The sequence below is a fragment of the Bos javanicus genome, chromosome 19 (genome assembly GCF_032452875.1).
Source record: "Bos javanicus breed banteng chromosome 19, ARS-OSU_banteng_1.0, whole genome shotgun sequence".
In the NCBI taxonomy this organism is placed as follows: domain Eukaryota; kingdom Metazoa; phylum Chordata; class Mammalia; order Artiodactyla; family Bovidae; genus Bos; species Bos javanicus.
The window spans coordinates 49,352,753-49,380,671 of record NC_083886.1 but is presented as its reverse complement, the minus strand read 5'-3'; the positions used below and the strand labels follow the sequence as shown (position 1 = coordinate 49,380,671).

Sequence of the window (27,919 nt, the reverse complement as noted above, 5' to 3'; positions counted from 1 at the left end):
ATCCAGCTGCCAAGCAGCCTTCTCTGGTCTCCCTGCGCCAGACCTGATCACATGCCGGCTGTCCTGACACACTGTCCTGCTCTAACGGGAAGTCAGGACCAAGGGGAAGTGAGTGTTCTTGCTGAAGCCTCCGATGTGCAATAGCTCTCCGCCAAGGGTCAGAGAGGAAAAAACAATCAAAGCCACACGCTGGGGAAGCAGGTCAGTAAGGGGCACAGAAAGGCTACAAGCCCTGCAGTCAGAAAGAGAAGAGCTGTGCTGAGGACCTCAAGGACACCTGCTGGGACACAGGGCCTGACACAGAATGGGAACTCCATACATCTTGGCAACACAATCTGAAATTACCGAAGAATATAAATTCTAATCTCTCAATTTTCAAATCTAAAAGCTGAGACAGGAAATGAGGTTCAATAGCCGGCACAAGCATAGGTTTCTAAGAGGAAAGGCTGACTGCGGCACCAAGTTGGAAAACAGATGAAGGGAATCAGCGAAGGTTTCCAAGCAGGGCTTCTCACATTGCCACGTGCACACAAATTGCTTGAGACTTTGTTCAAATGCAAGATTCTGATTCAGCAGGTCTGGGGTGAGACTGAGGATCTGCATTTCTAACCAGCTTTCAGGTGATGTTGATGAGGTGGTACATGGACCACACTCAGAGCAGTGAGGTCCTGGGAGGTGAGTCATATTTGGTTTAAAGCAGTGGTTCTCAGCCCCATCTACCCAGCAGAACTGCCTGTGGGGTTTTCAACACCTCAGACCAACTACAGCACACTCTCTGGGGGTAAGACCCAAGGACTGGTATTTTTAAAATCTCCCCCAAGTGTTGGTAATATTCGGTCAAGTTCGGAAAACCCTGATTTTAGGAATGACATGAGAATGACATGGTAAACAAAAATGAGGATGATACAAGGATTCAAGGAACCTGGAACAAGACCTAGAAGTGGGAAAGAGAGGGAGGAAGGTGGGACTAGGGAAAAATAAAAGGGCCTGCAGAGAGTGAAAGGGGTCCCAATGGGTGCAAAGTGTGTAGCTGGCAGAACATTCTAGAGACAGCAAATAGAAGGCACTAGACCATTTTGTGAAAACCTCACTGAAAGACTCTGTGGGTAGCAGTGTGTTGTGGTCGACACAAACAACATGAAATTTCACCAGGGAACCACGTGCACAAAGACTGCAGTCACTGGAAACCAGCAAAAAAAGATTATAAAAGTTGACCCACGAATTATCTTGATAAAAGATTTGGTGGCATCAGACAAAAGGAGCAGTTGAACTCAATGATGCAGGGGGAAAAAAGGGGTATCCATGTGTTTGCTTTAGTTTGGTTCATGGCTTTGGCCAGGTGAGATGGGAGGAGTATGACTATCCACCTTGCTGAGGGATGAAGACAGATGAAAGGCTAAAATCTGTCATAGAAAGAGCAATAAAAAAGGAATCCAGAGAAGAGACAGTACATTTAAAAACAAGAATGAGAAGGGAAGTAAAGGTTCAGATGGTAACAAAAGGTTAATGAGGTGATAGGCTGCTAAAACTGAAGGAAACTATAGAGAACAAAGTAGCTGACAGTGATCATCAAGATGGGATGAAGACCAGGGTATGTGGTGTCCTGAAGAAGTGTATGCAGAGTGTGATCTATGGGCTGGTGCCAGGCTCCAACCTATGGTGAACCAGTCCTCTACAATTTAAGTACTGAAATGAAGAGTAACTTGCTAATGAACACTTTGGTAACAATTTGGCAGAGTGACTTATGCCTATTGAATCTAACAATGAAAATCGGGGGCTTGTGTTTTATATGTCTCTAGTTAATTTTTCCACTTTTCAGTTTTTGTGTTTTTTAAAAAGAACTGGTCTATGACAGATTGGAAACTAGAAGAACAAAAGTGAGATTTCATCACAAACAGAGAAGCACTCTTCTAAAGGAGGACACCTGCTGCTGCTGCTAAGTCGCTTCAGTCATGTCCGACTCTGTGCGACCCCATAGACGGCAGCCCACCAGGCTCCCCCGTCCCTGGGATTCTCCAGGCAAGAACACTGGAGTGGGTTGTTATTTCCTTCTCCAGTGCATAAAAGTGAAAAGTGAAAGTGAAGTCGTTCAGTCGTGTTGGACTCTCAGCACTGCCATGGACTGCAGCCTACCAGGCTCCTCCGTCCATGGGATTTTCCAGGCAAGAGTACTGGAGTGGGGTGCCATTGCCTTCTCTGACACCTGAGCACATAGCAATTTTGGATCATGGTACCTCTGTTTACAAAGAAGCCTGAAGTCTAGTTGAGGAAGTCCCCAAGGAAAGATTTCATCACCACCAATACTGTTAGTCTTAAATGTAAATCTGTATAAATGTCAAGAAATAGGAGCAGCTTAAGCATTCTAACAGTAGCAAAACTGGTTACTGAATAAAAGTATGGTCTATCCATTCAAGGGACTTCTGCATCCTTATAAATTATAATCATGAAGACTGTGTATTAACAGAAAAATGTACATGACAATAAGTGAAAAATTAAATTAGAAAACTGCATAAACACCATGACAACACTTAAAAGTGTGTATACATATGGCCAAAGAGAAACATATGGAAAAATCAATGTTTTGGTGCTAGAATTATGTAAGACAATCCTTTTTTATTATTTTAACTTTACAATATGTTACACTGACTTTGTAATTTTTTAAATATACATCCTTAGAAAGAGAGGCATCAATATGGCATTTATTTCATGCAACATCTAATGTAATGCCATGAGTGTCAGAGATCAGATGGTCATCTCTCACACAGCTCTGGGTGCTGCAGCAGCACCTGCAACTGAGCGCACCCTTTGATGGATGTGGAGGCAAATGTATAGAATCAGTTGTCTCAAGTTTCTCGTCAGGGGAGTGGAGGGATCACCATCAGGGTTGTTGGCTCCCAGTTAAACCATCATGTCATTAAATTTCAATCCCAGCTTCTTCTGTAAAGAAGGGGTTTGCTAAATACGGTCTCTACTTGACTCTTGCTAACATTTCAAGTAGTCACTGTTGCTCTCTTAGGAAGATGGGTTCCAGAACAATAAGATACAGCTCCAGTTCTCAAGGACCTTACAATCTTTTGGGATAAAATTTATAAATACGCAACAACTTTAGGGCAATTACTAAGCAACCTACAAACTAGTGTGCAAATTATATCCAAAGACTAAAGGAAAGGGGAATAATCAATATGGCCTCAGTCAAAAATACTTGCCAAACTGTAGCAGGTAAATCAAGCTAGAACCTAAAAAAAGGCTGACAACCATGGTCTGGCAAAAAGGAAGAAAGAACTGCAGAAGAAGGGAAGTATGCTGGAGAACTTGGAAAGATGAGACTGGGGAGCTGAAAGAAGGATCGTTAGAGAAAAACCTTGGGTGCGAGGCTACATTTAGATCTTACAAGCTGGGCAACGAGGAAGGACCTCAAGGAGAAGGGAAGGAACTGGGACAGAGAAATGAAGGAATAAAGTGTGTATTTCACTTCAGAATACTTTCCAAAACATATCCAGAAAAAAAGGCACTGGGAAAGAGAAGACCAGTCCTCATGCACAAGGACACTTCTGTAATATTAGAAAACATCTTCTTTATTCTAAGGCTTCCTAACTACATTCTTCTGTGTCTTTCCCTAATCAACAGACATTCTAAAGTCTCTTTAAAAATAAAGCACCATTCCCTCTAAATTCTGCTCGGTATAGGGCATCCACGGTTCTCAGGCAGCAACATTAGCTGTCCACAGTTGGCTGTTTTCAAGTATATGGAAAGGAAAGAACACCAAAGAAACTTTCAGGGATGTGTATGTGAAGAAAACTGGTAGAGGAATCAGACAGAAGACAGATACAGATTACAAGCACTCTTGCGAAACGTAGGCCCTTGGGGATTCTTTAGGAAAGGAAACTGTGTAAGGAAAAATCCCTAAGTTCTGAGGGTCCCTAAGATTGCTGCCATTTGGTAAGGCAGCAGATGCTAACTTACTAGAGGCCCTTTAGTCTATGGCCTTTTTCCCACTGAACAGACGGGAAAAGTGTGTTTTCTACATGTGTCCCAAGGGAAAGTCACAGTTGCCGAGTTGTGGGAGTTGGGTTCACAAAGCATGACAGTCTCAAATCCTTGACAGTCTTTGCTAATCAGCACCCCCACGCTAAGCAAATCTCCCTTGCTGGGGTCCAAATCTAGTTTAAAATTAAAAAAAAACACATTAACTATAGAGAAAAAGAATCCTCTCCTTTATCATAAAATGCTTTCCTTCCTCCCACACCACAAGCCAAGTAACCTTCAGCTGCAACTTTAACACTGATGATCTGGCTTTGGAGTAAAACCAAATGCAGAAGGCTAGCTGACTGCTGACCCAGTGGGCTAGACCGCACTTATGTTCTCACTTTAGCAGTGACAGAGGAACACAAAACTCCATCAAGGAAGAACCTGAACTCCTGAAGGACAGCAAGCTGTGTCTTCAGCTGTCAGTCCAGGGCAGGGGCTACTTACATGGTTTCTGTCCTGGGACAGCAACAATATTCTAAGACTTTTCATGCTTGAGCTTCTATCCAAAATGTCAATTGCTTTGTCAAGATCATCTTGATTCTTCAGCAGGATGGAGAGCTGTGACATAGGACACAGAAAAAGGAAATCATATACAATATGTCTTTAGTCTGCAAAAATAACCAAATTAACACTAAAAATAAATTTGGAGAAAAACAATCTCAATGCATACTCTGGAGTCCTCAAAAGACCTAACTGAAGCCATAGAGATATTTTCTTTTTTTCTTCATTAAGTGCACAATTTAATAAGTTTTAGGAAAATGACAGAGTTGTGCAACCATCACCATAATTCAATTTTAAAACATTTTCACTGCTTTAAAAAGATCTCTTGTGCCCATTCACAGTCACTCCTCTTTTCTACCTCTCACCCCAGGCAACCACTAATCTACTTTCTGTCTCTAGAGATTTGCATTTCCTGGACATTTCATATAAATGAAATCACACAATTCATATATATTCGATTCAATTCATAGTCTTTTGCATCCAACTTCTTTCATTTTGCTTAGTGTTTTTGAGTTCATCCATGATGTAGCACATTAGTACTTTATTTCAAGATATTTTCTGAGAAGAGCTTCCTCTCTCAAAATACTCTTTACTCCAAAGCATCAAGTCCCAAACAGTTTTAGCCCCCATATTTCTTCCCAACTTGAGCAGCAGAAGTGTGTCCCACCCTACTCTGTGCTGACATTAACAGAACAAGCAAAAAAGGCAGAGGAGGAGGAGAGGGAGGGCTGAGGATGAAAACATTACTCAAATAAGAACACAAATTTAGACCACACAGAAGGGTTTAATATCTTAATGTTTAAAGGTTAAAAACAAAATCCATGACTAGAACCAAAAATGACTTCCTCTGTTTTCATTCCACTGAAGTATTAAAGAGAAGATTCTTGAGGATATAGACAAGTCTTACTTGCTATTAAAAAGCAGAAGATGTTGAGTTCAGTTCTGTCGCTCAGTCGTGTCCAACTCTTTGTGACCCCATGAACCGCAGCACGCCAAGCCTCCCTATCCATCACCAACTGCGGGAGTCTACCCGAACCCATGTCCATTGAGTCAGTGATGCCATCCAACCATCTCATCCTCTGTTGTCCCCTTCTCCTCCTGCCCCCAATCTTTCCCAGCATCAGGGTCTTTTCAAATAAGTCAGCTCTTCGCATCAGGTGGCCAAAGTATTGGAGTTTCAGCTTCAACATCAGTCTTTCCAGTGAACACCCAGGACTGATCTCCTTTAGGATAGACTGGTTGGATTTCATTGCAGTCCAAGGGACTCTCAAGAGTCTTCTCCAACACCACAGTTCAAATGCATCAATTCTTCGGCGCTCAGCTTTCTTTATAGTCCAACTCTCACATCCATACATGACTACTGGAAAAACCATAGCCTTGACTAGATGGACCTTTGTTGACAAAGTAATGTCTCTGCTTTTTAATATGCTGTCTAGGTTGGTCATAACTTTCCTTCCAAGGAGTAAGCGTCTTTTAATTTCATGGCTGCAATCACCATCTGCAGTGATTTTGGAGCCCAAAAAAATAAAGTCAGCCACTGTTTCCCCATCTATGTGCCATAAAATGATGGGACCGAATGCCATGATCTTAGTTTTCTGAAATATTATGAGTACTTAGTATTAAAAGATGCATAAATATGCTATGCCTTAAGACCTAACGAATGTCAGCTCTTATACATCTGTGGCAAACACAAGCAAAAATCCAATTAATTTCTGCGATTCCCAATTTATAATACAAGGAAATGAGAACTCTAAATCCTAGGCCAGGAAATAACAAATAGTAAAAAACAGTATTTAAAATCTCAAAACAACCCATGGAATGAGATGAAATTCTACAGATCATATCACATTAAAGAATTCACTTCTGAGTAACATATAAAGTAAGGATAAATAAGGGCTAGTGTCGGGTGGAGATACGAGAAGATAAAGAAATTACTGGAGTATGTTTTAACTAAAAAAAAAAAAGCTACAGTTTTGCAAATGTATGTTAAGGATCTAGTATCCAGAATATATGAAGAACTCTTACAAGTCAAAAATAAAAGGACAAGTAATCCAGTTTTTTAAATGGGCAAAGGATTTGAATATATATTTGTCCAAAGAAAAATCAATAAATGGCTAATAAGTACATGAAAAGATACTCAATATCGTTAGTCATTAGGGAAATGAAAATTAAAACCACAATAAAATATCACTTCATACCTACTAGGATGGCTATAATTTTTTTAAAAAAGAAAAAAAAATCACAAGTACTGGTGAGAATGTGGAGAAACTGCAATCCTCATATATTGCTAGTAGGAATGTAACGTGGCACCAGCCAATATGAGAAAATTGGGCAGTTGCTCAAAAAGTTAGATACAGAGTTTCTACAAGATCCACAATTCTACTCTTAGGTATATTTTAGAGGATTGAAAACATCTGTTCATATAAAACTGGTATACAAATGTTTATAGCAGCATTATTTATAACAGCCAAAAGTAGAAAAACATCAAGAGGTGAATGAAGGGATACACAAAATGTGGTATACCCATATCATGGAATATTATTCAGCCATAGAAAGGAATGAAGTCTGACACATGCTACAATATAGATGAGCCTTGAATACATGCTCAGTGAAAAAAGCCAAATACAAAGGCCACATACTGTGTCATTCCATATATACAGAATGTTCCGAATAGGCAAATCCAGAGATGTAATGTAAATAAGTGGTTGCCCGGGGGTTAGGCAGTGGAGGGGGAATGGGAAGTGAGTGCTAATGAGTATAGTGTTTCTCTTTGGGGTGATAAAAAGGTTCTGGAATCTGGTACTGGTAGTTAACACAACTCTGAATATACTAAAAATCACTGAATTATACAGTTTAAAAATGTAAATTTAAAAATAAAAGGGTAAGTGATATGGTAGGTGAATTATATCTCAAAAAAGCTATTTTAACAAAAATATAAGTAAAATCAAAGATTTTTCATCTGTGGTTCACAAGTCCTGACAAGGCAGGGTTTAGAGGGCAAAGAAAAATAGGTTGAGAGAGTTGAAATTAATAAGATATAAATTAGTCAACTCTTAGTCACTGACATTAGCAGAGTATGGAAAAATATGAATGATTTAATATAATAACAATTACGGGAGTTCCCTGGAGGCCTAGTGGTTAGGATTCTGGGCTTTCACTGACATGGCCTGGGTTCAATCCCTGGTCTGGGAAATGAGGTCAAAAAACAAAAACTGAAACAACAACAGTAAAAAAGTGATGAAAAATAAATGCTCAAACACATTAGTCTTCACTGACTCTTAAAATATATTTGGTTTAGAATCAATATCTGCATAAATATTTGAATAAAGGAATGCCCAACATTCTGGGCAGTCACTTCTTTGGCAAAAGAGTTTGAAAATGGATTTTGGGACATACGGAATTCTTAATGGAAATATTAACGGAAAGAGAAACAAGTAGTGCTAAATCATCCAGAAAAATCTTTCCTAACTAAAGAACACCTTCTTGAATGCTGACTGGCTAGCTGATTTTAGCCTCACTTTCTCATATAGTCATGGATGCTTGAACTGTTCTATGGATTTTTCACTTATATTTTGGAGGTTCTCATATCCTGTATTTAAAATGTGTTAGTTTACATACTTTGAAATGCTTACATCTGTTTTATTTATTAACCATAGTGTTACTGATTTTCTAAATTTGATGTATTTCTAAAATCTATCCAAAAAGCAAAAGCTCATATGGTCTTATTTTTGTTAGCTATATGCCAGCATATACCCAACTGGGAAGCTTCCCTAGTGGCTCAGTGGTAAAGAACTTGCCTGCAATGCAGGAGATGCAGAAGACTCGGGTTCGATCCCTGAGTCAGGAAGATTCCCTGCAGGAGGACATAGCAACCCACTCTAGTATTCTTGCCTGGAGAATTCCATGGACAGAGGAGACTGGCGGGCTACAGTCTATGGGATCACAGAGTCGGACACAACTGAAGTGACTGAGCAAGCATGCGTACCCAACTGTGGCTGTACATTTTGTTTAAAGAGGACCAGAAAGTTTTTAGCCAACAAATCTCAGCTTCTACAGACTTCAGCCCCAGAGTTTGGAGGAAATTCTTAACTTTTCAACCACTAAAATAAAACTACACAGGAAAGGCCTCTCAAAGAGCCATGAGGTTGCCCAGCTTTCCTGTCTATTCCCCTCAACTTAGTTCCCTCAAGGAGCAAGCTTTTTTTTTTTTTAAGCCTTTATTTTCCACTAAGGGATGAATCAATCCTTTTCTTTTTTTTAAGATTTTAATTTATTTTATTTTTTGGCTGTGACAGGTCTTCAATGCTTTCTCTAGTTGCAGCATCTGGGCTTTTCATTGCAAGGGCTTCTCCTGTTGTAGAGCATAGGCTCTAGGTATGCGGGCTTCCACAGTTGCAGCACATGGGCTCAGTAGTTATAGCTTGTGGGCTCTAGACCGTAGGCTCAGTAGCTGTGATGCATGGGCTTAGTCGCTCCGCAGCATGTGGGTTCTTCACAGACCAAGGATCGAACCCATGTCCCCTGCATTGGCAGATGGATTCTTAACCACTAGACCACCAGGGAAGCCCCTCAAAGTGCAGGCTCTTTACTGGGCACAAATACATTGCCTTTCAGACTAATTTAAAGCATCAACCTAAGCAGACTACAGCCTCTAGAACCTTCCTTGGAGCTGGGAAAGCAGCCAAGTAACTGACATTCAAAAGAATTCCTTCCTGGGTGATGTTCAAAGTATGCATAAATAAGGACCACTGGGTGGGGTTAGGAGGAGTAAACATTTAAAGAAATGATTAGAGCAGGTGCTAATGTTTGACACCAGCTACAATCAGAAGCTAAACTCTGAGAAGAATCCAACATTTATGACTATCAATAGAGGTTGACCGGAGAAGGTAATGGCACCCCACTCCAGTACTCTTGCCTGGAAAATCCATGGACGGAGGAGCCTGGTAGGCTGCAGTCCATGGGGTCGATGAGGATCAAACACGACTGAGCGACTTCACTTTCACTTTTCACTTTCATGCACTGGAGAAGGAAATGGCAACCCACTCCAGTGTTCTTGCCTGGAGAGTCTCAGGGACGGGGGAGCCTGGTGGGCTGCCATCTAATGGGGTCGCACAGGGTCGGACACGACTGAAGCGACTTAGTAGCAGCAGCAGCAGCAGAGGTTGACAGTCCTACCCACCAGTTTTCCCCACATCCCCAGCCCTGCTGAACCCTCTGCTATAGCAAGGCAATGCTAAGCTCTGACCCTGATCCCTGTACCTGACTCCACCATGGAGTTATTAGAGCTACCGGCCTAGAATGAGCAGAGGGAATGGAATTAGCTGTGCAATCTTCCATGCAGTAAAAAAGAAAAATCCCAGAATTATTGGAATTAACAAAAGAGGCTCCAGAAAATGAAAACCTGCAGATGACATAAGAAGAACAAACTCGGAGATCCTCAGTTAAGCAGAGAGAAACAAGGTAGGCAAGGTGCTCCGCGTATCCCCAGGCTGTCTGTCTGCCTACCTCATTGTTCATGTAGTGCAGATCCAGAGGCTGCCCGAACACTGCTGTCACCTTGTGCTCCACATCTTCGTATCTCACAGGCCGGCTGAATGCTATAATTCTGAAACAGAACAGAAGCACGGTTAATTGTGTATTTTAAATGCAGGGTTTAGAAGGTATGACTCCTGAGTGATATTTTCCTTTCTTTTCAAGAGTTCTTTTTATTTTTCATGCAGCTTGCCTTTCTCTGTATTTTTTTCTTCTCTTATCTGCCTTTATCTTTTTACCCTTTCTCTGAGCATCTCTCAGGTTTTTCAATAGTACCCACAGGCAGCACTCAATCTCAATCAATGTTCTACCACTTCAGCTCAGATCTTTCAGTCAATGACAGTTGAGTATCATGGCAGGACACCTGGATTTAAAAACTATGTTCCAAATATTCCTATTAGGAAGAAAACATGGAGATGGGAACCGCAATCCTGAAAACACAGTCTTAACTTCTAAATGACTCACATCCAGGACTTGAAATGTTCTTTTCTACTGTTCATTTTTGACATGCCACAGGAATTTCAATGCTGATTATCCTAAGAATTGACATTTCTCACCACCGAGTCACAGGAATTTCCCTTGAGTTGGTTATATGCCTGATTAGTTTTCTTAACCAGTGACGCGTGTGCCTGTAAATAGTGTTGATATTGATGCTTTTCTAGAGAGACTCATTGCTGCTAAGTCGCTTCAGTCGTGTCCGACTCTGTGCGACCCCATAGACAGCAGCCCACCAGGCTCCCCCGTCCCTGGGATTCTCCAGGCAAGAATACTGGAGTGGGTTGCCATTTCCTTCTCCGATGCATGAAAGTGAAAAGTCAAAGTGAAGTCGCTCAGTCGTGTCCGACTCTTAGCAACCTCATGGACTTCAGCCTACCAGGCTCCTCCGTCCATGGGATTTGCCAGGCAAGAGTACTGGAGTGGGGTGCCATTGCCTTCTCTGAGAGAGCCTCATTGCTGCTGCTGCTGCTGCTGCTAGGTCGCTTCAGTCATGTCTGACTCTGTGCGACCCCATAGATGGCAGCCTACAAGGCTCCCCTGTCCCTGGGATTCACCAGGCAAGAACACTGGAGTGGGTTGCCATTTCCTTCTCTAGTGCATGGAAGTGAAAAGTGAAAGTGAAGTCGCTCAGTCGTGTCGAACTCTTAGCGACCCAATGGACTGCAGCCCACCAGGCTCCTCCATCCATGGGATTTTCCAGGCAAGAGTACTAGAGTGGGGTGCCATTGCCTTCTCTGGAGAGACTCACTAGGTCTGTTCAAAGAACAATTTCTATAAATATTAACACATGGTAGAGTAGGAACATGTTCAAAGAGGTCTTAAAATAATTTGTCATTACACATCACAACAAAATTTACAAGTGGGGATAGATGAAACAAGGCTGGCAAAATATTGATAATGTTGAAGCTGGGTAACAGATCCTTGGAGGTTCAGTTTCACATTCTCTACTTTTGTGTGTGTTTGCCATTTTTTAAATAAAAAGTTTTAATGTATTAGGGATACTGGGGATAGCCAACAATATTTGACATATAAAAGTGATCATATCATAGGGGTCCAACCCAATACTTTAAAACTTATTTAAAACAGAAATAAACAAAGAGATAAACAGAAGAGAATATAAAAAAGAAACTTATATGCATACTACATATGTACATGTATATAAGAAAATGTAGAATTAAAAAAATGCTGGCGTAGGGAACGTCTTCCTAAGCATTATATAAAGTTACATAAAATACAGAGGCCAAAAGGAAGAAGACAAATTTGACAGCAAGAATTTAAACTGCTGATGGCTGCAGCTTTTAAATTTGTCTGAAGTCTGAGAGGGTTATGCCTCCTGCTTTCTTTTTCCTCAGATTGCTTTGGCAATTTAGCCTTCTGTGGTTCCAAATGAATTTTAGGATTATTTGTTCTAGTTCTGTGAAAAATGTCATGGGTAATGTGATAGGTAAGCCATTGGATTTTCATGAAATCTGGTTGTCTCAAATCAGTGGGCATCATGAAAGTCATATGTAGAACTGAGCTGTTCAATACAGTAGCCACTAGCCACAAGTGGCTATTTAAATTTAAATTGATTAAATTTAAAATCAGCTCTTTCAGTCCCATAAGCACATTCAAGTGCTCACTAGATACTGGAGAACACAGCTATGCTGCTGCTGCTGCTAAGTCACTTCAGTCGTGTCCGACTCTGTGTGACTCCATAGACGGCAGCCCACCAGGGCCCACCATCCCTGGGATTCTCCAGGCAAGAACACTGGAATGGGTTGCTATTTCCTTCCCCAGTGCATGAAAGTGAAAAGTGAAAGTGAAGTCGCTCAGTCGTGTCCAACTCAGCGACGCCATGGACTGCAGCCCACCAGGCTCCTCTGTCCATGGGATTTGCCAGGCAAGAATACTGGAGTGGGGCGCCATTGCCTTCTCCGGAACACAGCTATAAGTCACCCCTTTTTATACCCAGGTCTACACATGCAGATCAAAAATATCTGGAAAAAAAAAATTTTCCAGAAAGTTCCAAAAAAAGCAGAACTTGAATATGCCCCATGCTGGCAACTATTTACATGGCATTTACATTGTCTTAGCTTTGTAAGTAATCTAGAGATGATTTAAAGTATACACAAAGATGTACATAGGTTACATGCAAAGACTGCACCATTTCATCCAAAAGACTTGAGCATCCGAGGAGTTTGATATCCACAGGGGGCCCTGGAACCAATTTCCTCAGCTACCAAGGGATTTCTGCAGAACATTTCTATTAGAGTGGAAGTTCTACTGAACAACGTTGATAGGCTATTAGTATAATCCTTCACGCAAAGCCTAATATCTCAGGGAGATAATTTCTCTATAACTTTTCCTTCATCTGTCACTACCTTCATTTCTGAAAATTATATTGTTGAATATATTAATTTATATCCACCAGGAAATCCATCCATATTGTAATCCTTATATTTTCCCCCCTCAAATCAACCATCCCAAGCATTAATCAGGTGCTATCTTTAAAAAAGAGAGAGAGAAAAAAGTAAGTGCTACCTAGATATGGGTTATCTAGATATGAGTGTTTGATGGATTCTTTCAAGAGAATACCTTTCTATTAATTCTTTTGTAATTAAGGAATTACTAAATTCCATAATAATTAATTCCATATCCCCTTCATCAGGACCTCAGCAATGGTTCAAAAGGGGTCCACCTTTCCAAATAAAATACCAGATCACTCAGATGTCCCTAACACAGTCAGAAAAAGATCAGGCTCAGAGATAAATTCTCCTGCGTCAGGCCTGGTGATGAACCATTTAGAACTTCCAAAACCATTTAAAAGCAGCCCAAAAGTCCGATCAAGGTCAAGAAACCAGGACTCCCAGGTTAGTTAAGATCTAAGCTGCCACCATCACCTTAAATAACTGGCATTTTCAGGCTAGTGCTTCAAAGACGAGTCTAACACCCAGCACAACCATCCCCACCAGTTCAAAAGGCAGGCCCCTTTTGAACTGTGGCTGAGGTCCTGATGAAGGAGATATGATTTACTATAAGGAATAAATAGAAAGGTATTCTCTCAGAAGAATCCATCAAACACATGTATCTAGATAACTCTTTTCTAGGTAGCACTTAACTTTCTCTCTCTTTTTTAAAGACAGCACCTGATTAATGCGGGGGATGGTTGATTTGAGGTGGGGAGGGAATACAAGGATTACAATATGGATGGATTTCCTGGTGGATATAAACTAATACATTCAGCAAGATCATTTCCAAGGAGGGAGATCTTAGTCTACAGTCCTCTTCTGCCCTCCTGAGGCTAAGAGGGAGGAAAGTTCAGTCTGATGCCCACCCATCCAAAGCAAAGGGAAACTCAGCCCACCAGAATGGATATCTGGCAATGACGAAGGGGAAAAGTCACTATTTCTTTCTTTCCTCTTTTCTGTAAATTCTAAGTCTATAAGAGCCTACAACATTTAAATAGATACTGTTCCTAGTCCTGTAAAAAGTAAAGAAAGCCCACAGAAATATTTTCAACCAAATCTTTAAGATATGAAATACATGAAACAAGAGCTGTCTGGCACAGAGCAGCTTGAACGTGGCTTCGCCACACAGACTTTATAAAGTCCTCAATTCCACACACAGTACATGAACAGTGAAACACCATGGCTCCAGAAAACAGCTCCATAAAAAGAGCATGCAGTTCTCAAAATCTTGATACCAACACTGCTGCTCGGGGCTTCAAAAGGCCATTCCTGCCTGACCACCTTAAATATTTGTGGTTTTGATCTGGCAGCATCTCTGAAACTAAACACACACACTTTCTCAGTGTAAGTCCGCTCACTGTAACTATATACCACTTAGGGAACAGGAATTCAGGAGAGCGTAACTGCGTAATTAGGCTCCAACACAATCGAGCCTTTGATTTCGTATCTACTTCTGAAAACTCTCGGCTGCTCTGAGTTTGGCAATCCCTCCAAAATCCAGTCCGGTCAGAAGTGTGAAAAGCAGCAACAATGAAGTGACAATTTAACTTCCGTGCTACTGGCAGGTCCTAGAACAAACAGCTGGGGACAGAGCTCAGAAAACCTTCTTCCCTCCCGGCCTGGAACAGCCCTACAATTTACCTAGCAGCAGCAGGCAGGCCCTGGCTCTGCAGATGGCCCTTTGCACAATGTTTCCACCTCTGACCAACTTGCAGGCTTCTGAATGTATCTTTTTAAGGAAAAGCAGAGCCACAGATCTCCAGAGCTCCAGAGCTAGTTTGAGAGTGGGCTGAAAGATGCCAGCAGCAGAGAACTTTCAGGACAAAAACGTTTGAAGGCACTTAAGGTCCTCTGGGGGCTTCCCCAGTGGCTCAGCAGTAAAGAACCTGCCTGCAATGCAGGAGCCGAAATAGATGTGGGTTCGATCTCTAGGTTGGGAAGATCCCCTGGAGAAGGAAATGGCAACCCACTCCAGTATTCTTGCCTGGAGAATCCCATGGACAGAAGAGCCTGGCAGGCTATAGTCCATAGGGCCACAAAGAGCTGGACACGACTGAAGAGACTGAGGACGCATGCGAGGTCCTCTGGTGACTGGTAAAATAGGAGGGTCTTACCCTCATAGGTGTGCTCTTTGCCCTCCAGATGTTCACAATAAAGGAAAAAGGGCAGGGCAGTTATCCGTGAGGGAGAAAGGCAAAGAGCAAGAAACAGATACTGAAAAGCATGCTTGTGCATATACACGCTACATACATGTACACAAAGTGTCCCAAATATCCCCTGACCAGAGTTCTATACGCTTTCTTAAAGATTTTCCTTAAAATAACTTGGAAATTAAATGAAGTCATATTTTTGTCCACTGAGAACTTCTATCTTGACTTCCTACAAAAACCTTAATATTGAAAATGGGAAAAGGATACAAGGGTTTGTAACAGTACTTTCACTTCCCCAAGGTAAGATACAGAATGCAGACTGAGAACTCTCTCTATGTCCTCAAATGAGCTGAAATCTTTCACAATTGAGGGACTTAATGCAGCTTCCCATGACCTAGAGACATTTTAAAAAAACTTCCAATTCACCCAACATGACCCCTGATGTGGACAAAACCAGGGACACTCTTTCAGGACAGGAATGGCAGCACATCACAGGAGAAGCCTCCTCTCCCTCTGATGCCCACAGCTGGCACAGGGTCAGCATGTCTGGAAGCTATGACTCAGTGGAGCTGGAGCCCTGACTTCCTCCCCCAGCACAATGGTGGACCTCACAGCAGCAGAATAAGAGCAGAAGGGTAAAACATTAGCAGTTGATGCTTTAAGACCAGAAACAAGGTTCAGTCAATATGCCAAACCAAGCATGCAACATTCCCCTTTATGCCCCGTCAACCCCATTACCCAGCCAGGGACCCCACACGAATCACTCCAGGGAGATGGCTCCCACAAGCTGCACGCTTTCTGAGAAATGGGGCACAGCTGACACAGCCACTCATCGGAAGGCAGACTTACCGCCTTTCCCCGTTGTGCTCAAACTTGATTCTGACGTCACTCTGCCAAAGAAAGGACAGACAAGTTAGCGGGTTTTCTGGCCTGTGTCACTCCTGCCCCACCCAGGTAGCCTCCAGCTGCCCTTCAGCAACATTAGGCAGCATCCCTGAAGGCTCCTTTGGAGCTTCTCTGCCCTGACAGCACTCTTGTTACTGAGTTCTAACCTCTGGGGCAACAAAGGTCTTGGGACAAGAACCCTCGGGGTTGCCCAGCTCAGGAGATCTGCTCTGACATGTCATCTCTAAGTTCACAAGCTCTATCTCCACAACTGGCTCTGGAGCTGCTCCCACTATGTCACCACCTCTGGGCCAGGATACCATTCCTTCTTGGCTGACGTAACTAAAAAGAAAAAGAAGTCTTCATAGTGATAATTCTAGCTATACAACCACAACCAAGTTACTTATCCTCTATAACTCAGTTCTTCCATCTGCAGAATAGGGCTAAATACCTAACTCACAGAGTTGTTATGAGAACTAAACAAGAAAATGTAAGTAAAATACTTAATACACAGTAGACATGCAATAAATGGTTGCCACTGGTACCAATGATTTCCACTATCCTATCACGGCTGCCCTAAGTGGGAGTAGAGTGGCACTCTGGACAAATACCTTATAATTGTTCCCAGTTTTAGCCTAGATGACGATCAGGGTACCCTATAAGCTCTGGGAGAACAGGGATCATGCCTCTCTTAATTCCGTAGCTCCAGGGACAAGCAAACGTAATGGTATATAATGTTTGTGCTTAACAATATTTGTTAAATGAATTCATTGACTGAAAAACACAGAGTTGAGTATAAGTATCAGAAACAATAGAAAGAAGGGGTGTTAGAAGGTTAAGGAACAAATCAGGGAGGAAGAGATACTATAAAGGTTAAACAAATAACTTGAGGGAGTTAGAAATGATAGGAAAAGAGAAGAGATACTACAGAAGAACAGGTACAAGGGAAAAAGAAAACTAAGATTGTCAGGAAACCAACAAGCAATAGAGATAAAGGTAAGAAAGAGTTCATAGTCAGTGAATGAAAATAATACTGAGACAGACCAAAGACTGTGGCTTTGAAGAAAGAAGAGGGTTTCAGGACATCTGAAGATGAAGAACATAGAGCAGGCAGAGAAGATGACAGAAAAAGGAGAAAGCTGAAAGGTGGGGCAGGTGCACAAAGGACTTCCCCTTTCCAGGAGTCGGGAGGGCTAGAATTCTCTTCCAGTCAAAGGAACTAGACTGATGATTCTAACTTACACTCTACAAATTTACACTCTAAAGACTCTAATTACACTCTAAAAAACCCTAAAAGCTTTTGTTTATGTATATGATATCTACAGATATTTGCCTTATTACAAATTAAAACTAAGAAAACTTAAATTTTATTCATCTAAAAATAATTTAAAACCATTATGTGTTAACATAAGCACTTTTTAAAAACTGTATGTTTTTTAAAAAGTGACGTGAGATGGAGTGCCCTGGTGGCCTAGTGGTTAGGATTTGGCACTTTCACTGTGGAGGCACAGGTTCAACTCCTGGTCAGGGGAGTATCCTCTATGCCATGAAACACGGCCAAAATACTGGGGTTGGGGGGGGGGGGAGAAAGAAAAAGTGAAGCAAGAGAGTGGGAAACTCTTTAATGCATGGCTTCATAGGAGACGGCTGGGTTCTCAGATCAGCTTCTGCTTTCAAACTATTGTGACAACATGTATCATGTAGCCTCTGGAAAACTCTACTGTACTTTTTTAAGAGTATGAGGGTGAAAAGGGCAAAGAACATCTTAGTACTATTATGAAAATAGTTTTAACCTGAGGGACACCCTAAAGGTTCTTGGGAACCTGGTAGGGGACCCAGAACACACCTTGAGAGTCACTGAATTAAAATATAAGAATACAGCCTCTAACCCACTATTTTAAAGTCAAGGAAATAGAGGCTTAAAGAGCTGCTGCTGCTAAGTCGCTTCAGTCGTGTCCGACTCTGTGCGACCCCATAGACGGCAACCTACCAGGCTCCCCCGTCCCTGGGATTCTCCCCAAAAATTCACATACTAAACAGTGGACAGCAAAGCTCCCTGGAGTAACAGGCCTGCACTGTGACAACTCTTCAAAATACAGCCCTGATACAGCCCACTCACCCTTCGATTTAACACATGGACCACTTTATCCATCATCAATAATATGACAGTAGCTGACATTTATAGAGCATTTACTATGTACTACGCCTTGTTCTAAGTATGTTACATGCATCAATTAAACTAACCCTCACAACAGGAACTCCTACGATCCCTATTTTACAGGAGAAACTGAGTTACAGTGAAGTTAAATAAATTCTCTCAAGAACATAATGCTTTAAAAGAAGCCTAAATAGGCTACAAGGAGAAGGCAATGGCACCCCACTCCAGTACTCTTGCGTGGAAAATCCATGGACAGAGGAGCCTGGTAGGCTGCAGTCCATGGGGTCGCAAAGAGTCGGACACGACTGAGCGACTTCACTTTCACTTTTCACTTTCATGCATTGGAGAAGGAAATGGCACCCCACTCCAGTACTCTTGCGTGGAAAATCCATGGACGGAGGAGCCTGGTAGGCTGCAGTCCATTGGGTCGCAAAGAGTCGGATACGACTGAGCGACTTCACTTTCACTTTTCACTTTCATGCATTGGGGAAGGAAATGGCAACCCACTCCAGTGTTCTTGCCTGGAGAATCCCAGGGACGGGGAGCCTGGTGGGCTGCCGTCTATGGGGTCGCACAGAGTCGGACACGACTGAAGCGACTTAGCAGCAGCAGCAGCAAATAGGCTACAACTTAAGTGTTACACAGGCAAGGGGGGTTTATTTTACTCACAGATGCAGGGCCTCAATGGAACACTGAAAGAAAGAAAGTATCACAGGATCTTCTGAAACCTTACTTTTCAGAACTCATGGAGGAGATGAAGTAATAATGGAGTCAGCATCAGATCGGGTGGTGACCGCGGGAAGCTGTGAGGGCTGGGGAACCAGTAGGGGAGGCTCTGGCTGAGGCTGTGCATGGTTGGAGGTAAAGAAGGTGGAATGGGAAGGCAGGGTGCTCCACCTGGTCTGCATTCTAGGTGAAAGAGACTGTGTGCGAGTGTGAGCGTGTCAGATGGAAAGATGCGCCACACTGCAGAGGAAGTTATGCGGCTTCAAGGTTTTATGAGTGACAGCAGTTTTGCCACTGTCTTCCTTTTCTCCTTCCCCTCAAGTTCCCATGGGAAGGGCCTTCCAAAGCACAGTGTCTGCATCATGCTGCCACGCTCAGACATGCCACCTCCAGCTTCCCATACTGTCCAATTTCACACCAGCTCTAGAGGACCCCACGTCTCCACCACAGTTTGCAGTCTGTCTGTCCCTACAGGTAGGGTGCCACGCCTTTCACCTACAACATTATTACAGTTAAGTCCCCTACATACCAATAAGTGCCGTTCCAAGAGCACATTCGTAAGTTTGATTTGTTCAAGTCCAACAAAGTTAGCCTAGTTACCCAACTAACACAATCAGTTATATAGTCTGTACTGTAGTAGGTTATAATACTTTTCACACAAATAATGTAAAAAACATAAAATGTAAACATTTTTAATCCTATAGTACAGTACCTTGAGAAGTACAGTAGCACCAGCTACATCACCGCTGCTTTTACACTTGTTTCTGCACGTCCTGGACTTGAAATAAAGCCACTGTACTACTGTACACAGGACTGCATAGCACACAAGAGCACAGCCGCCGGCAGAGGATGCACGTGCGCGACAAGGTGTGCCAGGCATGTGAACTAGCTCACGTGACTGAACATGGGAAGGCACATTCGCATCTTTGAAAGCTCACAACTTGAAGGTTCATCTGTGGGGCACTTACGATATTCAGACGCACCTAGAAGGAACTCCCTCCGTCCCTTTGTGGGACTAAATGAACTAAATTTATTTCATGATGGGACATAATCCAAATGCTATTCGACGTGAATTCAGTCAGAAAGGGAATTAAACTTTTGCCTCAAACCACAAATCACTCCTACTCAAGACTAACCTAGCCTGTGATTAGCAAGCAGTGTAAACAAAGACGCCCAGTCTTCTGAGTCCTGTGTCTGATGTGGCTACAGCATTTCCAGAGCAGGATGCAGGCCCGTGACTGGTTTCCATGTACCACATGGTGTGCCCAAATCTGCCAAGTTCCTAACCCTGGGTTTCCCCTGTCAGGGCTGACTAGAACAAGCCATGGACAAGAAAGTTCAGCTAAAGCTCTCTGGATTCGACTCCTTCCGGCCACCGTTCTCTGGGTCCCTCTGAGGCATTTCACATTGGTGGCTGTGTCCTCCTTGCCTCTGTGACTCTGCTCAACCCAGGGAACCTGCCACCACTCTAACCACTTCTGCTTCTTTGCTGGTTCCTCTTCCTCGTGCCTTCTCCCACCCCTCCCCTCAACACGTGACTATGCCTCAAGGTTTGAACTTTTGGCCTCTGGATTTCTCTCCTTCTCTTCACTTCTCCTCGGTAGGAATTAAAAAATCAGGTCACCTCTAAATAGAAGATTCCCAAATCTCTATGTCCAGCCCCAGCTTCTCAAGCAAAACGTCATCCATCTGCCATGTAAATGAGGCAGGTAAGTCGTCATAAGGAATGGAACACTAGAATCAAGTTGTCTGCTTCAAACGCTGGCTCTATGACCTCCCCATTATGACCTTGAACATGACTCTCTGTGACCCAGTTTCTTCATCTGCAAAGTGAAAACAGTGGCAATCTGTCTAGTGGAATTATCAAAATAATTAAATGAAATAATTGGGGAAAGATATGAGAAGAATACTTGATACACATGTTCAAAAAATGATAATACAGGTCCATTTTCCTTTAGCCAAACCCTTGGAGCCAAAAGTGTTTCAGAACAGTGGTATGTGTTATGTATGTTAAGTGATGCCCTTCTTGGGAGAGGGTAACAGGTGGTGCTCCCATGGCAGAGGCAGAACACACACAGACACTTCGTGCCCTCCTCTACACTGCTAAGCCTCTCCGGAAGTTAGTTTGGGGCTTTGTAACTAGTTCTGACAAATAGCTGGGGACAAAGTTGAGTTCTGCACTCTCTTCCTTGGCAGCCACATGTTCCAGGTCAGAGAAGCCACCCTCAATCAGGGTCCTGACGTGGCTGTGGGGAACACTGTCACCTCCTTCCCTGCACTGGACACAGCTGTACAGTCACTGAGATTTACCTGTTAACAGCAAAAGTCAGTTTCTGTATTGAAAAGTATGAATATTCACAATAAGTGCAATAAATAAAGACTGTAAATAGCCCTGTGTCCATTCAGGCCAAGTTTTGCTGCCAAATGAGTTTGCCAGAAATTTTAAAATACATAAATTTTAAAAAGTACCTTTTAGTTGGCAGTATTCTTTGGATTTCAGAACTGCAAAGCAGTGCACACACATACCTGCACACACAATCTCAGTCTTTCGCTATAATTGCAAACTCAACCTGATCATGTGTCTGAATTAGCTACCCTCCCTAACTAGTCCCCCTTGTCAACGGTGCCACTTATAATACTGGCTATAGGCTCAAACCTTTGAGCTCCGTTTGATTCGTTCCCTCTTTTCCCTTTCTCAGCAGATGACAAGACCCTGCTCTCCCCTCCAGAGACTCCCAGATGAGACTGCTTCCCATTCTCTCAGTCCTCACTCGCCTCGAGTCCCTTTCCCCTCCTGAACTCCTGAAGCAACCTCTGCACTTCTCAGCTCCCCTCTTCCAGCACGTTCTACATGCCTCCAGTCTCAATCATCTTAGCCACTGCTTTCACCACATCCCTTCTTTATTCAAAAAGTAATCAGCGATACCCATGACCTATGGAATAAAGTCTAAGTTATTAACTATTATTCAAAGCCCCCTGGAACTTATGCTTACTTAATCATCTCACATTGTTTGTTCTCAAAGGGAACCCTCTCTCCAGCCAGATCGATGCCCGCCTATTTCCTGAAATACGCCATATGCATCCCTTCCCCTAGGCCCTTAATGATGCAGTCTCCCACCGCGGAGTGCTGCATTTCCTCCTCTCCACCTGACTAAACTCCTACACATCCTTCACTGCTTGGCTCTGGTGCCACCTTCTCCGGAAATGACTCTGTGACTCCTCTGGCCCAAGTTCTGGCCCACCTTTCACTTTCCTGGCCGCCTTCACCTCTCAGAATTTGTACCATATATTTAGGCACAGTCACATCCTACCTTAGTTTCTTTTTTTTCACATGTTTCTCATTTATAATAAGACTGCGTGATTCCTAGGGTACAGGGAATATAACATATTTCTTTTGTCTAAGAAGCTTGAGTATAAGCTCACGTTGAACTGAATGGAGAGATGCCACAGCTGCTGAGAAAAAAGCACTGGTACAAAAATTCAGGCCTAGGGAGGTTCAAGTCCCCGGCCCACCAGAGCCAGTATGGCGAAAGGAAGAGTAAGAGCCATAGCCAGAAGGCAGTGCAGGCCTCCAGGCTGGGCTACAGTCTGGGAACAGCATACGAGCAACAGGAGTGATCAACGATACCAAACTTAAGTAGAAAAGACCTTCTCAAAGTCTGAACTCAACAACTGAACATGTAATCCAAGAAGATTCTCAAGAATTCAAAAAAAAAAATCAAAGTGTTTATTAAACAAAGGTCTGTGAACCTCTGACCTGGCAAAGGCCCCCACGAGCCAGCATCTCTGGCTCCCTCTCTCTGATTCTGTAGCGCTCCCATTCCCCCACATTGCTATGTACCTTTGCTGGCCCCCACATCTTTGGCACCGGAGTCCTTATTTTGCCAAAGATAGTAAATAGATGAGAAGAAAAGAGCACCAAAAATAATTTTATTTGTGTGACTCAGAGAAGTCCTAAGAGATCAGTGGAAGAGGTGATTATAGAGCAACCGTCTTCCTGCCCCAGTTCTTTCTCAGTCCCCAGTCCTAGCGCTGTGCAAGGCATTCAGTGAGGATGTGAATAAATCAGTGATGAAACGGTACATTCATTACTTACTGCTACTTAATTAAATACCACAGAAAAGGAAGCTTCTTACGAGATAGAATGTGAGACTTGTACACTGCATTGTGTTTTATTTTCAAACTAGCCAGCCTATCTTATCAATAACTCTTGAAAGAGAAAGGAAGTCCTGAAGAGTCAGGTCTATCACAGTAAAAGCAAAAGACAATCCTCTCAGTCCCTGACACTGCTGGCAGAACAGCTCCTAGAATTCTCCTCCTTTACAGCTGATACCAAGAGCCTGCCCTTCTGGTGCCTGCTATGAAGAAAACAACTTTTTCATTCTCAAGTACCAACTAGTGAACATCTCCGTTCAAGCCTCTACCTACCTCTGTGATAAGATTCAAGGAAAACAGGAATCTGTGGTAATAAGGATTCTATTTCTTTCTTCACTGGGATTTTCATATGCTAGGTTAGTTGCAGAAGCCTGAAAAGGACCATCTGATTGATAGTAATGCCAATCCAATAAAGGCAGAAAACCTTAACCTTTTCAGCTCCATGAGAACAGAACTGACGCAGTCACTACTGCTTTACACCCGTACCTTGTGTTCCAATGTATAAAGTGCTTTATATTCTATGAGCTCACAACTTCCAGAGGTAAACAGAAAAACTGAGGTTCAGAAAGGTCATCAGACTCACACATGGTAAAACTACTGTGACCAGGGGTCAGAAGACCTGGGTTGCTTCCTGGCTGTACTTAAAACCTTTGCATAAACACTTTGAGAATTTTTAAAGTATAACACACATGCTTATATTGTTGTTATTGTTGTTAATTGTCGTTGTTGACAGCATTCTCCAAACTGCAAAATTCCACGTTAATGGATTATTAACAACTCAATGACTTCTGGGCCAGTGCTCCTTTCAGTACACTAAGCTGTCAACTTGGAGAAATAGCACCTGTTGCTAAAGCACTGCAAGTGATGACTTCTAAAGAGTCTGCACATTATGGCCTACAGAGCCATCCATGGGCCCCAATCACACCTAGGGTGAGCCACACCGATCCAAAAATGTGCAGCCAGCTCTAACCAGGCGGTAGGCTTCCAGGGACCTAATGGGAAAACACAAACCGCACAGATCCTAACTCCTATCAAATAGGTGGATAACCAAGAACGTCATGCCCCTGTACTTCCACAGCTGCTCAGAACACTTAGCTGTTCTCAAACCATTCTCTTTTCTCCATTAATCGCCTAGTTTGTTTATTCAGGGAGGAGGATGTCTGAAGTCTTGCCAAGCAGAGATATTAAATTAGGCTTTCCCATTCTTCCAGGCCTCAGTCCCAAACAGTTCTGTCAGTGAAGTCCCAGCTCCTGTGGCATTCCTTGCTGTGCCAAGCCTGAGCCCCAGGAGGCTACCATTCTCACTCTGAAGCGCTGTTTGCCCCTACGAGCACCAATCTATCCCCAAACAAACCACCTTTCCTACTGGCCAAAATACTTGGTTTCTTTCAACCAGGACTCTGCAACCTGAATCTTTAGCCCAGTGTGATATTTGTTAGACCAATTTGGCATCTTTTAGCCATTTAAATTAGGTTTTTGATCTTTCAGTCCTCTCTCCTCCTAAGCATGGACCTTCTGGCAGAAGTGGTAATGAAAAAACTGTTTATTCCTATCCCAGGCCCAAGCAAACAGAAGCAAGAATTCTTAAAAAGGGAATTCACTTTGTAAACTGTAAAGTCCTACAGTAACAAACTATTAACATCTCAAGACTCTTAGGCTGGGCTCTTTTCATTATATCAGGCTGTAAACACTTGTCCCCTCAATGGCTCTCACCACCCCCATCTTACCCCATCTCACACTTCCTCAGAAATGCATTCACTAAGACTTTCTTTCTCCTTCTGCTTTCAGGATTTTGCTGAAGAATATTTCTCCTGGTCAGAAGCTGAACATCCGCTACACTTCCCAGAAGAGACCACTCTACAACCTTGACTTTATTAACAGCAGAAGCTAGTCTGATATTTTCATTGTCCTTTTACCTAAAGTTAGCATAAAACTTTGAGCTTCAATTTCTAAACAGCCATGATAGTTCCACAGGTTCACATTCTCCCCAGAACCCCATGCCCTTGGATTAGACTATCAGATAGGTGTCCCACTGATGAGTTTATCACAATGTGTAGAAACCCATGAACTCATGACCAGTCCATGGAGGATGAATGTACACATCTCCAAGGATGTACTCAATTTCTTGCCCAACAAATCAATAGTCCCTTATATAAAGTTGTGCTAAGACCATAGCCAATAGCCACATGTTGCTATTTAAATTTAAAATAATTAAAACTGAATAAAAATTTAAATTCAGTTCCTCAGTTGCTCAACAGCTACGTGTGGCCAGTGGCTACTACACGGGGCAGCACAAATATAGAACATTTCTATCACCACAGAAATTTACTGTTCAGCAGTGACACAGGCTGCTTATGAATAATATTGTTGTGAGAAACGGTAACAGAACACAGGTAGTGAGTAACCAGTGCTGCCTACAAATCCACTAAAACAATTTGTCCAGGATATGAATTCCATACACTTCCAGCACTGCAGGATTTAAAAGCACGTCTCAGCTTTAATGGTGATTTTATTCCTTACCAAAAACTTCTTTTTCTCACTGGCCCCTGCACATGAGCTTGTTGTGACTGTGGGGCTGTTCAGAAGGGCTGAGCTGCTGCTGTTGTGCTTTTTCTTTAAAAACAAAAAAACTGAGGTTAATAATTTGTATCCTTCATGCTGCAGAAAAGTCTGATGATATTCAAGTAAACTGTGGATCCAAATAGCTAGTATCTCTTGTTAAGATTACTTCCTGAGAGTAGTCAATCTTCTTCACAGGCTTCTACTTCTATAACCACTGCCTTCACTCCCAAGAACACAGCAGTAGGCACAGGTAAAGATCAGGATTTTCTAATAGTAGCTTTAGTACCTTCTAAGCAGGATTCCTAAACAGTAACAGACCACTTCACTCCTCGGCCGGGTTCTTTCGGGCATTCCAACTCAAGAAAGCTTCCCCTTTTCACCTACTAACTGATATCCACGCTTACAGTCCCATTTGGAGAAGGATCAGCTGACTGGAGCAGCATTAGCAAGCACACTCCACATAGGAAGACAGGAAGGAAAGTGAGGTCATTAGGCTCAAGCCTGGGGGAGGGGATTCGCTTCTGGTAAAATGCTCCTTCCAAAAGCAGCTTTGAATAGAAATGTTACAGCAAGGGGGAACCCACACAATCAGAATAACGTATGAAAGCAGTTCAAGAATGGGCCCTATTCTGTTGCTCCCCCAGTTTACAAGGTAACCACAAAAAATAAAAGCAGCTCTCTAAACTACTCCTTCCGCTATAACTGAAACAAAAGGACTTGGGGTCCCCAGTTTTCCTAAAGGCAGGAAATACTCTGGGAGGTTACATCTAGCAGACCTCAGACAGAAAAAGTTCCAGCTCCTTCTACTTTCTCCAGGAACCAAGAGTGCTTTTGAAGAACTGGTAGACAAGGTGCATATGAGGAGAGAGAAGGTCAGCTGACAACCAAGAGAACCACAGGAGGAAATCATCAAACACGCTGAACGCAACCCTCTGATGCCCACTAGAAGGAAGGCTCCCCTCACTCACGCCTCTCTGCTGCCAGAGGACCCAGCAAACAAGGAGGTCAGCAACACTGAACAGGAGAAGAAAGTTCTCAACAGTGCACAAGCTGAAATGTTAACAAAATAGAAACTATTTTCCTAAGAAAGCACACAGCTCTCAATAAAACAGGCACTCTCAATTACCTGAGTTAACTAGGGGAAACAGCTGTAAATAACAATAATAACAAAATCACTCATTCTTACCTTCAGAATATATGATGTTTTATTAAATATATTTCCCTTCCTAATTACATTTAAATAAACTAAAATCAATTAATTCTTCCTGAGAATATACTGTTTAAAGACCTTCTAAGCTAGAGATCATGCATCTGGATAAAATATTTGCCAAATGATAAGTAAAGGAAAAATTCAATGAATACTGTCCCCATAATTAGCAAAGAAATTACTCTTACTCTCCACAAATGAAATACTATTTACAAGGTCAGAGGCACAAGGCACTGGGACTCCAGATCATGACCCATACCTGTGGGTACACATCACTCACCTACCATTCAACAGACTGGAAGAGGAAGGGGCCAACAGCATTTAAACCTGTATTAGAGTATCACTGGCTTCTCACATATTTCCCATCTGAAACTCATCCCCAACAAAGTTAGTTAACAGCCACAGCTGCACACACCTGCCTATTTGGGTGACCCGTGTCTTTGCTCTTCATGGTCTCATATCCAGGCACCCGGGGACGTCGGCTCATCTGGAGGGCCACCAGGTCCTTCATGATCGAGTTCAATGCCTCCTGCTCGTCTGCAAAGAAAGAGAGCACATGGGCTAAGACACTTTAAAACAGATCACAAAAGAATGCACTTTCACAAATTGTATGACTCATACTCAGGGAGTTTTGCCCAGGTGAAATGACAGACCCTGTAACTAAATGACATAAATTTGCTATCTGTGAAAAGAGGATAACTGAGATCAGACTATGGCAAATTGAATTTTAATAGATTCTAACAGCTCTCCAATCAGATTTCTGGCAGCAGTATCTACCTATTCACTGGGAGTGAGAGAGGTACTCAAACAAACCAATTCTTCCAGTGCCAGAGAAACTCAACCAGGAAAAATAGATGAAAAGTTGGAGTGAAGTGAAGAACAACACAGCACAGTGTAGCAGGGAACTGAGTAGAAAGATGAATTCACGGAGAATCAATTATGAGACAGAATCAGTCACAGACCTGTTCTTCAAGTATTGTAGAAGAGCATATTTAAAAGGTACCAAGCAAGGCTGCTGCTTTGAACAGAAGTTGTATCACAAGCCTAGCCTTTGAATGCCCCTTCC

General features: G+C 42.6%; 1 protein-coding gene across 5 annotated transcripts in view; it reads right to left on the bottom strand.

Moving 5' to 3' along the window:
• The window catches only part of MAP3K3 (mitogen-activated protein kinase kinase kinase 3), a 61,410-nt gene that overhangs the window by 25,258 nt on the left and 8,233 nt on the right, over positions 1-27,919 (bottom strand). For 3 of the 5 annotated variants that reach the window (XM_061392314.1, XM_061392313.1, XM_061392312.1), the window contains exons 2-6: positions 27,269-27,390; positions 25,605-25,697; positions 16,010-16,050; positions 10,036-10,135; positions 4,474-4,587 (exon numbers count right to left, since the gene is read on the bottom strand). In XM_061392314.1, coding sequence (XP_061248298.1) covers positions 4,474-4,587; positions 10,036-10,135; positions 16,010-16,050; positions 25,605-25,697; positions 27,269-27,364 — 444 coding nt within the window. In that variant the 5' untranslated portion in view covers positions 27,365-27,390. The remainder of the gene's footprint in view (positions 1-4,473; positions 4,588-10,035; positions 10,136-16,009; positions 16,051-25,604; positions 25,698-27,268; positions 27,391-27,919) is intronic. The other 2 variants (XM_061392316.1, XM_061392315.1) reach the window with 1 other exon arrangement.